We start from the raw sequence: 14,028 nt of genomic DNA on the forward strand, positions 1-14,028 counted from the left end.
CGCGCCCAGGGCCGCCCTGGCCTCCTTTCGGCTCAGAAACCCAGGAGAGAGTGCCACTGCGGGAGGTCCGACTGCGCGGCCCCCGCCACCTCCGCCTACTGCGCGCCCCCCGCCGGCTCTCCTGACTGCGTGCCAGCGTCTCCCCGCCCCATGTCCGCGCGGGCCAGCGTCCCCGGTCACGTGACGACGGACCTCCCCGAAGAGCCCCGCCGGGCCGCCATTGCTCTCCGATCTCCCCGCGCTGGTCCGCTCTGCGCACGGGAATGCCTCCTGCCGAACTACACTGACTGCCGCGTGATGGCGAAGGCCTAGGGAGCAGACACAGACTAGGCCCGAAGTTCTTCCACGAACGTCACCTCATTTCCTTCTGGTCCCCTGAAGACGCGGCTTAGTCCCCGCCGGGGGACGCCCTTGGGCAGTTCACTGTCACGTGACCAACGGTGGTCACGCCCCCACCCCACCCCCACCCCCACCCCCACCGCCCTCCCAGCTTCTGGGTCCCGGCGCTCTGCGACCTGCCCGGTTGCCAGGCACCCACATCCGCGCTCTGATTCCTGGGCTGCCCTGGAGGGTTTTCGCTGAAGAATTGGTTGAGTTCCGGTGTTCAGACTGCAGCGCCTTTGAGATGTGTCGGGCGGGGCGCGAGTGCGGCCGAGGATGGGGGAGAATCTAGGATTCGAGAAAGAAAGGAAACCTGTGGCCCAGAAGAAAGATCCGGAGGCGAAGCCAGGCCTTGAGAACCAGAGGAAGGGAGAGGCGTTCTGGACTCAGCGGTGGCGGAGGGGGCTGTGAGTGCCTCACCCCGGGGTGGCAGGAGAAGGCGCCCTGGGCCCCCAGAACGCTAAGTCAAGGTCCGCTCTTGTCACGAGGTGCGCTCTTACCCGTAAGTCGCTGTCCCTGTCTCCATGGACCAGTACTGCATCCTGGGTCGCATCGGGGAGGGCGCCCATGGCATCGTCTTCAAGGCCAAGCACGTGGAGGTGAGTCCAGCACCCTGCCACCGCCTTCGGGGCAGGGGCGGAGTGTCAGTTGGTGGGCCTTATTTCGTTCTTTTGCTGGCCACCCAGAGTTGGTTCGGTTTCCTACTTTTATTTTTTTGTTCAGTGTTGTATTTCTAAAATCTACCCATTTTCTGGACCTATGTCTGGGGCCATTGCACCTGCCTCAACAGCTCTTCATCCTTTTTTGTGGGAGTGGGGGTGGGGGACACCTAAATTGCCACCGGCTGCTACAAGAGATGTTCTGGTGGGCACCCTGGAGCATACCCTCTTACAGATCTCTGTAAGTTTCTTTGAGCTTTTTGCCCAGCAGTGGGATTACTGGGTCACAGGCCACTCCTGGAAATGGATCCACTTTATTATTGTCTACTCACTCACTTCATACCCTCATTCTCTCTCACTTACCCACTACAGTCTCACCACACTGTCAGATTGTACCCCGGAATGGTGAGCCCAGAATGGTGGGCCTCCTTTATCCCGCGGAGCTTGTGCCTCAGACCTTTCTTGTCTGATCCTGATGGGGCACTTCCCTTTTTTACCCACCCTCTTTCCCGAATTGGGGTGGGGTGGGAGTGTCTGCATTGTTTTCTGCACAGACGGGGGAGATAGTTGCCCTTAAGAAGGTAGCCCTGCGGCGGCTGGAGGATGGCATCCCCAACCAGGCTCTGCGGGAGATCAAAGCTCTGCAAGAGATGGAGGACAATCAATATGTGAGTGTGGGGCTGGACTCGGGAGACCTTACTTCTTCACTTACACCCACACCTTCACACCACGCACATGCTCCTTCGTTTATCCACACACTTTTGCTGCCTCCTGGGATTCACTCCCTCTGTCATTCACCAGCTTTGTTATTGCATTTGATCCCCCCTCCTTTGTCTCCTTGTTCACTCTTGTCTACCCAGTTACTGCATTCCCTCATTCTCCATTTATCTACTTCTTTCTTTCTGTACTCATTCATTCATCACTTGTTTGCTCTCTTATTCCCAAATCATTTAAAGATTTCAAATAATAATAACAACCACTATTTATGAGCTCCTTATATATTCTACAGACTGTGTTAAATGATTTACATTCCTATTTGTATTGAATCATCTCTCTATGCATGAAACAAGGAACTCTTGTTTCACAGATGAAAGGAGGAAATGAAGTCAACAGCTCATGGGTGCTGTGGTAGCCAGTGGAAGGTTTGGCTTCAAGAATGTTTGGGGAATCCATATATTCTTTCTGCTGGGCCTATTGTAAACCTTACCCTGTTCTGGACTCAGGCACACTTAGAGAAATCAGTCCCAACTTGGCTCCTGAAAACTTAAGTGTGGTAGGGGAGAGACACAGAAGCAGTACAGCCCACTGGGTGAGGTTAATGCTATGATGATAGGGGCTTTGTGAAGGATTGTGGGAGCACGAGGAAGGACATCTTCCACCCTCAGCTTCATTTTGCTTTTCATGGGACTCCCTTTTATCCATGTCAGAAGAAGAGAATGTATGAACTCTCTTGGGGAGTGATAAGGTTGGGTCTCTGATATTCTGATTTATATTCATTGACCTGTGGACATGTCCATGGCACATTGGGTGGCAAAAGCCTGCTGTAAAACTGCATGTTTCATCCAGGTTTCATATGAATATATTGTATATGTGACTGTGCATCTATATGCACCATAGCTATGTTGCAGAGTTTGATAGAATATTCTCAAAGATTGACTCCAGGTGGTAGGATTTTTTTTTTAAATAATTTTGTGTATTACCTGAATACATGTGGTCTAACCTGTAAAGTATTGTCTAACCCTCAAAATCAGAAAGAACAGCAATAAGGCCGTTCTCATTTTCTGAGGAACATTAAAGGGTTTCCAGACAATCTGCGTGTGGGATAGGCATAAAGAGACCCATAGGAGGCTGGTGACATGGTCCCCACCTCCAGCTGACCAGTAATCCTTAAGGTTTTGTCTTCAGAACATACTTGAAGTCTGATCCTGGTCCAGGCCATCATGGCTACTCACCAGAATGACTATAGTTAGCTTTTCCCCCTGCTCTGCAGGTTGTGCAGCTGAAGGCTGTATTCCCACATGGCGCTGGCTTCGTGCTAGCCTTCGAGTTCATGCTGTCGGATCTGGCTGAGGTGGTGCGTCATGCCCAGAGGCCACTGGCCCAGGCCCAGGTCAAGAGCTACCTCCAGATGCTGCTCAAGGGTGTCGCTTTCTGCCATGCTAACAACATCGTCCATCGGGTCAGTTGGGCACAGGCTCCAGCTCTTGAAGCAGAACTGGTCAGAGGCTAGAGAGAGCCTGGAATAGAGGGGTGCGGGGGCTGAGGGAGGTATAGCCAGCCCAGCCCTCCAGTCCCGGGGCCCAGAGAAACTGAGGCCTCCTTTTCTACCCCCAGGACCTGAAACCAGCCAACCTGCTTATCAGTGCCTCAGGCCAGCTGAAGATAGCAGACTTTGGCCTGGCCCGGGTCTTTTCCCCAGATGGCAGCCGCCTCTACACACACCAGGTGGCCACCAGGTAGGGAGGGCTGATTCCTAACAAGAGTTGGTAGTGGCACTCCAACACTCTTGCTGGGGAGGGATGCTTCTGGACCTTCTGCCCAGACATTGCTTGTGGGTGATCCTTCTGGGCAGCTTCCTGTTAGACCACCCCCTCTTCCTCACAGGTGGTATCGAGCCCCCGAGCTTCTGTATGGTGCCCGCCAGTATGACCAGGGCGTTGACCTGTGGTGAGACTCCTGGGGGTGGGCAAGGCATGATTCAAACCATGGATTCATGTTTGGTCTCCTGGGCTTTGAAGTCTCTGAGCTGTTTGTTGGTCTTTTCCCTGTTGTGAACTCTAGGTTGTCTGGGTGAGGGTGGGGGTGGGAGTCTCTGAGCCTTGTTAAGATATCTCAGTTCAGTTCTGGGTCATTGGTTCTTCACTATAATAATTTTGAAGTGGGTGGAAGCAACAGTGGGATCGGGAGTGGTTGTCCCAGGTGTGAAGCTTCTGAGCTGGGATGGGGAGGTGGTTTGAGGCTTAAGTTGGGGGTTTTCTAAACAGCTGTGTGTGTGTGTTTGTGTGTGTGTATTTGGGGGGAAGGGGACGGTTAAATCCTAGGATATGCTATCTCAAATCTATTGGGAGTCCTGTGTCCTTAGATATGAAGTCCCTGAGCCTTTGTCGGGGTTTGGGGTGGTTGAGGTGCTGGTTTGAAGGTATGAGATCTTCAAGTTGTTTTGGAGACTACCTTGGAATGGGAGCATGGGAGGTGGGGGAACTATGCATCCTAGATAGCGAGGCGCTGAAAAGGCTCAGAACAGTTGGGATGTAGCTTTGTTTTCTAGGGTTGAGGTCTCGGAGCTGTTTAGGGGAAAGGCACTTGATGTGGATTCTGGAGTTGAGGTCTTTGACTTCGGGTTGTATATCCCTGGATGTGAAGCCTCTGGGCTAATCTGTAGGAATCTTGACCAGTATGTGAAGCCTCTGGGCTGCAGGGGTTTGACCAGGGTGTGAGGTATTTGAGCTGGCATGGGAGTAGATCTGTGTTCCAGGGTGTGGTATCTGAGCTGTATGATGTTCTCTGTCCACAGGGCTGTGGGCTGCATCATGGGGGAGCTGTTGAATGGATCCCCCCTGTTCCCTGGGGAGAATGACATCGAACAACTTTGCTGTGTGCTACGTATCTTGGGCACCCCCAGCCCTCAAGTCTGGCCGGTTTGAAGGGGCCCATGGTGTGGAGGGTGTGGGGACAGGTTTAATCCAAAGGAAGTGGCTGCTTTCTCCACCAAACCTTCTCCTCTTTTTCATGGCTCCAAGCTCTCTCTCTCTTTTTTTTTTTTTTTTAACATGGGCAGGCACCAGGAATCCAACCCGGGTCCTCTGGCATGGCAGGCAAGAATTCTTGCCTGCTGAGCCACCGTGGTCTGCCCTCTAAGCTCTCTTGACAGGGACCAGTGTCTTAGCCACCTTCTGGCCACACTGAGCCATAGAAGGAGGGAGGCTAGGTCTTGTTCTCTGTGCCTTCTCCAGCCCATTTACCCCTACCCAGCACATATTCTCACAGGGTCCCACCAAGTGGGGCCTGGTGGGTACCAGAGAGCATGAGTGGTTAAATGAATGACCAAGCGAGTGAGTGGTAGTGAGAGGCCAGGGGAACAAATGGATGAGAGAGCAGATGAGGAAGAGAGAGTCAGTGACTGAGCACTGATGTCAGTGTGAGGTGGTGAGGACGGGCGCCAGCTCTGAACTCCTTTTCTCCTCTCCCTCCCCCCTCCCCCCCAGGAGATCACTGAGCTACCTGACTACAATAAGATCTCCTTTAAGGAGCAGGCACCTGTACCTCTGGAGGAGGTGCTGCCTGACGCCTCCTCCCAGGCCGTGGACCTGCTGGGACAGTTCCTACTCTACCCTCCTCGCCAACGCATACCGGCCTCCCAGGTACAGCAGGGGACTAGGATCTCCGTTCCTTCAGTTGTACCCCATTCCCACCCCTGGTTGCCTCAGTTCTCTGTGACCTCAGCATGTGAAAGTCCCTCAGAATCCGCAGTTGGCTGGGACTGGAACCTATGTATCTGGACTGGCTTTGCTGCACCCAGCATTCCTAGGGGACAGGGTACTTGGAGCAGGTATGCCTCTCACAGCAATCCTCTGGGTAGTTGCCGGGAAGTGGGAAGGGACCCATCTACCTGGAAAGGTCACCTCACTGAAGAGCATATCTCAGACATGGCAGGAAGTGTGGCAAAAGTCTAATAATGGGGAGTTGCTGATGACTCATTCCTTGATTCCTTTATTTCTTCAACACATATTATTGGGCCTGAGCACTGAGCAGTGAACAAGGAGGCACTATCTGATCTCCTTTTAGCTCTCTAGACACAAATTATGAGATTTCCCTAGGAGATTTCCCCCTGAGGCCCTGAGCATCCAGAGAGCAAGAAGAAGAGTATCACCAGCTCTGTGGGCCACGTAAGGCCTGGAGAGAGGCAGTCTTGAGTACAAGCCGATTTTTGTCAAAGAGAGAAATGGGGAGAGGCCATCCTCTGGGTTCTTAGTACTTGCTTAGTACTCTGCCTGTCAATACTGTTCTGCCAGGTGCTTCACTGTTCACCTCTTTTAGGTGTTTGCACAAATACAACCTCCCAGCCTTCCAGTTAGTGAGCGCTTGCCTACTCCTTATTCCCATCTCTTGCTTTGTCTTTTCCGTAACACTAGTTGTTATCTGCCAAACTATATATTTTACTTCTTATTCTTCTTTATCATATCCCCTCTCCCCTCCACTGTATTGATTGGCAAAGGCCGAGCTTTTTTTGTTTGCTTTGTTCACTGTTGCATCCCCAGCTGCTGGAGCATGCCTCAGGCTAGTAGGCACTCAGTCAGGGTTTGTGAAGTCACTGAATAAATGGAATGATAAAGGGAGGAGTCATCTTCCTGGTGTCCTGGGCCTCTGAAGGGCAGCATCCACAGTCTCCCTAATCAGGGAGGTAAGCTGAAGCTGGGGACAGGAAGGTGACCAGTTTCTTTCTGAGCTCCTCTACTTCTCATATTTGCCACCCCAGGCCCTCCTGCACCAGTACTTCTTCACAGCTCCCCTGCCTGCCCACCCCTCGGAGCTGCCGATTCCCCAGCGCCCAGGCGGTCCTGCCCCCAAGGCCCACCCAGGGCCCCCACACGTCCATGATTTCCACGTGGATCGGCCTCTTGAGGAGTCACTGTTGGACCCAGAGCTGATTCGGCCCTTCATCCCAGAGGGGTGAGACTCTTGCCTGGCCCCACCAGCCTGCCCCCAGGAATACTCCTGGTCCTCTGCTGACAACTGACTACCTAACAGGGCCCTTCCCCCTCCACACTTACCTTGCTCCCACTGGGGTCCTCATTCTGTTCTCTGTGAGGGCTAATCTCAAGGATACAGAGGTCCTGCACCCAGCCAAGGAGATGAGAGCATGCAGTCCAGCAGAAAAGGAGATCGATGGCTCTGAGCATCTGCACTAATTTATTCATCAGAAACAGACAACGAGCTCTGATGCCAGCCAGGGACTGGCAAGCTTCCAGCCACTGCCCCCACGATACAAGGATGCCTTCATTTGTTCTGGTTCTCAAGGTTCTACCTTCCTGTTCAAGGACACAGGTGTCCCAATTAGAGCCCTTGGTGGCGAAGGGCAGAGTGTAAAATGTTCTCACCTTGGAGACGCAAGTGGGAGAGAAAGGTTTCTGCTGGTCTCAGAGACATTAAACCCTCTTGTTTGGCATTTGAGATTTGTTATAAAAATCCCAAGTGCCTCTGCCCTGCGTGCCTCTCCCCCATTTCCTATTTGAAGAAATGGTTGAGGCTGGGTTTTCTTATGGCCTTTTTTCTCTATGGGTTGTGAGGCAGGTGGCTCCATTCACAAGCATCCTCTGAGCATGCATTTCTGCTACCCTTCAGCCCTCGTAGTATGTTGTGGGAACCTCTTGCCCTCATCAGGAAATGAGAAGTTAACACCATGGCTGCCACTCCTATCTCACCTTCACCCATCCCCACAGGGACCTGGTGGAGAAGGAGAAAGAGGCTGCAAAGGGGAGGGCAACAAGGAGAATGAAGAGTCTGAGGCGTGAAGAGGAGGTGGTTCTGAGGGCAGAGGAGGTGGGGGAGGCTCTGATGAGGAAAAATAAAAGAACAAAAGAGTAAGTCCATATGTGAAAGATGTGGTGGTCTGGAAATGGGCACCAATGAAAACATGAAGAGTGAATGAATGAGAACCAAGGCTCACATACATCGGTCAGTAAGTGCCATTGGCCATTTCCTGCCCAGCCCCTGTCATCTCTACCCATCTGTTCTCCCTCCTTCTACTCTGCTCCCCAACCCTGGTGGCTGTCCTACTGACTCCGTGGTGCACAATTCTCTCTCTGCTCACACACCTGTCTCCCCCACCCTGGAGTCTTGTACCCACAGAACCTTTTCCCGGCAGGCCATTCCATCAGGCCTTTCCTCAGACAGCCCTTTTTCAAAAACTTAGGTCTCAGCTCAGTGGCACCAACTGAGGAAGCCTCTCCCTAAAGGGATGCCACCTCCTCCTGGTCATGCCACGACTGCTCTTATGTGGCCTGGCTTTGGTTTTTTCAATTAGTTACCAGATTATTTCGTATTTTATAATGGAGTGTAAGCTCCTGTGGTATAAAGACTGTTCAGCCTTGACCTTGATCTGCAGGGTCTCAATTGGTGCCTATGCAACAAGCGTACACTCCAGTAAACTAAGTAAACAAGCCAGTAAAGGAGGAAATGAAATAAATTAATTATACTATGCCCATGAAGCTACAAAAACAGCAAAAAAGGAACACGTCTACAAGCAGACTACTGTCTACTATCTATAAGCAGATAAAGATTTGTGGCAAATAGAGCACACAATTGAGATTGTAGAAACCAGATATAGCTGTTATTGCAGTGATTGCAAATAAATGAAATAGTTGAAAGACAACGTTTCTAGGCTACCACAGTTAACAAGACACATGTAAGGCATTTTAACATGGACAGATAAAAATAGGATGGAAAAAATACACCATGACACCCTAATCATAAAACAAGTGATTGCTTAGTATTAATATCAGTCAAAATAGACTCTTAGGGGGAGGAGTACTGGGGCTAGAAAGGGTTGCTCCGTAAATATGCAGCTCAGCATGGGAGGGTGTCCCAGAAGACTGCCCCTCTTGAAGGTCCATGAGCCCCAATCCTAACCAGTACAGAGTGGTCATGAAGTGGAGTGCACAGGTTTTGTCATATCGGCAAATATCCTCAAGGCAGAAATGATTTTGGTTCTCTGATATTCTGCTTACATCTCTGGTTACACCTTTCTATCTGGGAGTAGGTTTGGGATTTCTCACATTTTGTAATCCAGCATTTTTGTTCTTATAATTTTCAGCTGGAGCACTGGTCTGAAAGACCTTGTCTGCCATTACCCATTATCAGAAATTAGAACTAGAAATAGTTTTCTTTATTCTTAAAATTATACATACATGCACTTAATTTAAACAGCTTTGAAATTCTATTTCTTGTAACATTGGGAAAGTTTTCCAAACCATTACTCCCATGGAGAACACAAAAATATGTTGGAGAAAAGTCACCTGAAATGAAGCAAAGGGGCTGACAAGGTTGTGTGGGACCTTCTAGAGTAAGTCTTTGGGGAAAGTGGGAAAGCTGAGAGATGAGTGAAACATTGGCACTTTTGCCCCAAGGGCTTCCCATGTGCTAGCTATGGCTGAGATGATCTCTGGGAGTGAAGTGGACAGAAGTCAAGGCCCAGGTATGGCTCAAGATAGAGGTCCAACAGGACCTCCACACATGAGACTTTTACCAAAATCTTTATCCTCAGGATAAGGGCGAGCCAGAGCCAAATAGGCTTGTCCTTACTCAAAGAGACCAAGAAAATAAGGAAAGAGACATTATTGGAATTAATATTTTAATTCAATGAAGTTCCAATCTCAGCAGACTGTTTTTTCTTATTTAGTTCTAAGTAGATAAATTGATTCTAGAATTATTTGAAAATGCAAATGACAAGAGAGAAGAGGAAAATGATGAAAGGACTTTATTAGATAATAAGACTTAGTCCAAGATTACAATGATTAAGACAGTGTGATATCAGTGCAAGAATAGATAAAAACAGACAGACCAGAGAAACTTATTCTTAGCAATCCTTTTTCTTAAAGTATTTATTCTTGCCTAGAGTGTATAATAATAGTGAAATGTACAATGTACAAATTTAAAAAATGTTTTGGTATGAGGAAGAACAAAGGAATGTCATTACTGCAGGGTGCTGAAAATAGATGATAATACTTTAAAATGTCACCTTATGTGTGAGACTAAAGCAAAAAATGTTTGTTACAAAATTTAGATTTTGACTAGAGCATTTCCTAATATAACTCATGTAGATAGTTTGATTGAATGTCATAAGTCCTTGGAATCTCAGGTAGCACATGAGATTTTGTTGGTTTGTCCAGAGTGATCCCCCGATGAATCCCAGAATGATTTGATCAGTGACTGGAAAAGTATTTGCAAGCCCCCTTTGGGGAATGGTGAGAGTGGGGAGAAATTCAACTTCCCCAAGTTGAATTCTTGATATTCTCACAAGCAGTGTGGACAACCAAAGTTATAGGCTGAGCCCCCAGTCTTGGGGTTTGTTCACATGAAACTTAACTCCACAAAGGATAGGTCAAGTCTACTTAAAATTTAAGCCTAAGAGTCACCCCCAAGAGAGCCTCTTTTGTTGCTCAGATGTGGCCTCTCTCTCCAGCCAATATGATGAGCAGTCTCACCACCCTCCCCCTCTGCGTGGGACATGACTCCCAGGGGTGTGGACCTTCCTGGCAATGTGGGACAAAGATCCTGGAATGAGCTGAGACTCAGCATCAAAGGACTGAGAAAAACCCTAGAATGAGCTGAAAATTAACATCAAGAGACTGAGAGAACCTTCTCGACCAAAAGGGGGAAGAGTAAAATGAGACAAAGTGTCAATGGCTGAGAGATTCCAAACAGAGTCGAGAGGTTATCCTGGAGGTTATTCTTCCGCATTAAGTAGATATCACCTTGTTGTTCAAGATGTAGTGGAGAGGCTGGAGGGAATTGCCTGAAAATGTAGTGCTGTGTTCCAGTAGCCATGTTTCTTGATGATGATTGAACAATGATATAGCTTTCACAATGAGGCTCTGTGAATGTGAAAACCTTATGTCTGATGCTCCTTTTAGCTACTATATCAACAGAAGAGTAGAACATATGGAATAAAAATAAATAATAGGGGGAACAAATGTTAAAATAAATTCAGTTTGAAATAGTGGTAAATGAAAGCAAGGGGTAAGGGGTATGGTACGTACAGTTTTTTTTTCTCTATTACATTTTATTTTTTTTCTGTTGTCTTTTTATTTCTTTTTCTAAATCGATGCAAATGTACTAAGAAATGATGAATATGCAACTATGTGATGATATTAAGAATTACTGATTGTATATGTAGAATGAAATGATATTTAAATGTTTTGTTTGTTAATTTTTTTTTAATAAAAAAAAGTTAAAAAAAAAAGTATTTATTCTTCATGTGGATAAACTATTCTTTCAGCACCAAAGATGCAGAGATGACTAATTCCCTCAGCACTGGCTGGGATTACAGAAGACAATAAACTCCAGTTTTGCTTTCAGGGACAAGTCTGGCTGTTTCATTTGTCTTTAAAGATGTTGTCATGACTTGGAGTCTGCTTATGACTTACTGGTGGTTTGGAGCTTAATGTACCCCAGAAAAACATGTTCCTAAGGTTAATCCATTCCTGTGAGTGTAGACCCATTGTAAGTAGGATGAGGCTGTTTGAGTTAAATTGCAACTCATTTCATTTAGGATGGAACTTAATCCTATTATTGGTGTCCTTTATAAGAGAAATGAATACAGAGAAGAAAGCCATGAAGTCCAGCAGACATCACCATGTGCCTTCCCATGGGATGCTAAGCAAGCCAGAATCCAGAGTTGTGTTCTGGAGGAGTTAAGCAAAGGTCCATAGACGCTTAAGGAGGAAACCACTGGCGTCAGAAGCTGGAAGCCACGAAACCAGGAAAAAGGACCAGTAGATGCCAGCCATGAACTTTCCAGCTGACAGAGGTGTTCAGAAAATATTTGCCTTTCTTGAGTGAAGGTAACCTCTTTCTTGTGCCTGAATTTGGACATTTTCACAGCCTTAGAATTGTAACTTGTAATAAAATTCCTTTTAAGAAATCAAAAAAAAAAAGAATAAATGAATTGACTGATGCTGACAATATAATGCATTGTGGGATAGAGATACGCTATTGCTTAGGAGTTAATTTATAATCTTAATGATACAGAGAGAAAAAGGCTGAAAATCAATAAGCTGTGCACTCATTATAACTTTGATAAAGAAAGGCAATTAAATCTAAAAAGGAAATAAAAAGGGAAATTTCAAAAATAGGAAAAAATCCTAATACAATTGTGATTGGTTGAATTGTTTGTACCCCATCAAAGTATGTTCTTACAATTAGTTCATTCCTGTGTGGATCCATTGTAAGTAGGATCATTTGGTGAGTAGGATCTTTTTTTTTTTTAGTTTTTTTCTTTTAATTTTTAAATTAAAAAAATAATAAAACAACAAACACAAACATTATTGACTTATGATCATTCCATTCTACATATATAAATAGTAATTCAGAAAATCATCAAATAGTTGCATATTCATCCTCATGATCATTTCTTAGAACATTTGCTTCAATTCAGAAAAAGAAATAAAAAGACAACAGAAAAAAATTCATACATACCATACCCCTTAGCCCTCCCTTTCATTGATCACTAGCGTTTCAATATAAACTTATTTTAACATCTGTTCTCCCTATTATTTATTTTTATTCCTCATGTTTTTACTCGTCTGTTGATAAAGTAGATAAAAGAAGCATCAGACACAAGGTTTTCATAATCACACAGTCACACTGTGAAAGCTAGATCATTATACGGTTATCTTCAAGAAACATGGCTACTGAAACACAGCTCTACATTTTCAGGCAGTTCCCTCCAGCCTCTCCATTACATTTTGACTAAGAAGATGATATCTATTTAATGTATAAGAATAACCCCCAGGATAACCTCTTGACTCTGGAATCTCTCAGCCATTGACATTTTATTTTGTCTCATTTCGCTCTTCCCCCTTTTGGTCGAGAAGGTTTTCTCAACCCCTTGATACTGACTCCCATCTCATTCTAGGATTTCTGTTCCACATTGCCAGGAAGGTCCACACCCCTGGGAGTCCTGTCCCATGTAGACAGGGGAAGGGCAGTGAGTTTGCTTGTGTTGACTGGAGAGACAGGCCATATCTGAGCAGCGAAAGAGTTTCTTTTGGGGATGACACTTAGGCCTAATTTTAAGTAGACTTGACCTATCCTTTGTGGGGTTAAGTTTCATATGAACAACCCCCAAGATTGGGGGCTCAGCCTATTGCTTTGGTTGTCTGCACTGCTTGTGAGAATGTCAAGAATTCAGCTTGGGGAAGTTGAATTTTCCCCCTTTCTCACCATTCCCCAAAGGGGACTTTGCAAATACTTTTTTATTCACTGTTCCAATCATTCTGGGATTTATCGGGACATCACTCTGGGCAAACCAACAAAATCAGTGAGTAGGATCTTAAGTTACGATGTGACCGACCTCATTCAGGTGAGTCTTAATCCTCTTACTGGAGTCCTTTATAAGAGGAAGAAATTCAGACAAAGAAAAAGCCAATGAAGCAAGAAACTGGAAGCACTGAAATCCATAAGAAAAGGGAGAGCAGGTGCAGCCATGTGTCTTGCCATGTGACAGAAGCATCCAAGATCACTGGCAGCTGGTCTTCAGGAAGAAAGCATTGTCTTAATGATGCCTTAATTTGGACATTTTCACAGCTTCAAAACTGTAAGCTTATAAGCTAATGAATTCCCATAGCTAAAGCCAATGCATTTTATGGTATCTGCTTTTGGCAGGTTAGCAAACTACAACAATGAAGAGGAAACAAACCAAAAGTTGACTCTTTTGAGGGATTAATAACTGAAAAAAATGTGGGTGATGCTGATTGAGAAAGAAAAGGCAAAAGTTAGCAATATCATGAATGAAAAAGGATTCAAAAGACAAGAATATTAGGAACAATTTTGTGCTTATAAATCTGAAAACTTAGATAAAATAGACAAATTCATTGAAAAATTCAACTTAGAATAACCAAAACCAGAAAAATGTGTCTTGAAACTATTAAAGAAGTTGAATTTCCAAATCAAAATATTTCCACAATGCAGTCCAGACCCAGGCAGCTTCACTGCAGTTAATTCCTTGGGGAAAAAAATACCAAGATCCCAGAGAATAAAAGAAAAATACCTACTCAGCTTTATTTTGTGATATCAGCAATAGTCTTACTACTAAAATTCATAAAGGGCATTACAAGAAGGAAAAGTGCTATAAACTGTTAGCAAAATAAATATAGTGCTTTATAAAAAGGTAATATATCATGATCAAGTTATTCCAGGAATACAAGATAAATTTAACATTAGAAAATTCAAAGTATTTCACATTAATAGGAAAAGGAACAATCATAAT

The 14,028-nt window shown here is 45.9% G+C and overlaps 1 protein-coding gene across 5 annotated transcripts; it reads left to right on the plus strand.

Annotated features, from left to right (window-relative positions):
- The first annotated feature begins 470 nt into the window (after positions 1 to 470).
- On the plus strand, positions 471 to 12,069 carry CDK20 (cyclin dependent kinase 20). 5 transcript variants are annotated; one of them, XM_077139588.1, is made up of 10 exons: positions 471 to 788; positions 870 to 980; positions 1,595 to 1,708; positions 3,031 to 3,219; positions 3,375 to 3,496; positions 3,645 to 3,707; positions 4,555 to 4,678; positions 5,246 to 5,401; positions 6,517 to 6,710; positions 7,481 to 11,334. In XM_077139588.1, the coding sequence occupies exons 2-10, from the start codon at positions 906 to 908 to the stop codon at positions 7,623 to 7,625; spliced, it is 1,182 nt and encodes a 393-aa protein (XP_076995703.1). In that variant the 5' UTR covers positions 471 to 788; positions 870 to 905; the 3' UTR covers positions 7,626 to 11,334. The 5 variants fall into 5 exon arrangements, with proteins under 5 accessions (XP_076995703.1, XP_076995700.1, XP_076995704.1 ...); XM_077139585.1 differs by having other exon boundaries at positions 471 to 980; XM_077139589.1 differs by lacking the exons at positions 6,517 to 6,710; positions 7,481 to 11,334 and adding an exon at positions 11,348 to 12,069 and having other exon boundaries at positions 471 to 980.
- The last annotated feature ends 1,959 nt before the right edge of the window (positions 12,070 to 14,028 follow it).

The sequence above is a fragment of the Tamandua tetradactyla genome, chromosome 2 (assembly GCF_023851605.1).
Source record: "Tamandua tetradactyla isolate mTamTet1 chromosome 2, mTamTet1.pri, whole genome shotgun sequence".
Taxonomy (NCBI): Eukaryota; Metazoa; Chordata; class Mammalia; order Pilosa; family Myrmecophagidae; genus Tamandua; species Tamandua tetradactyla.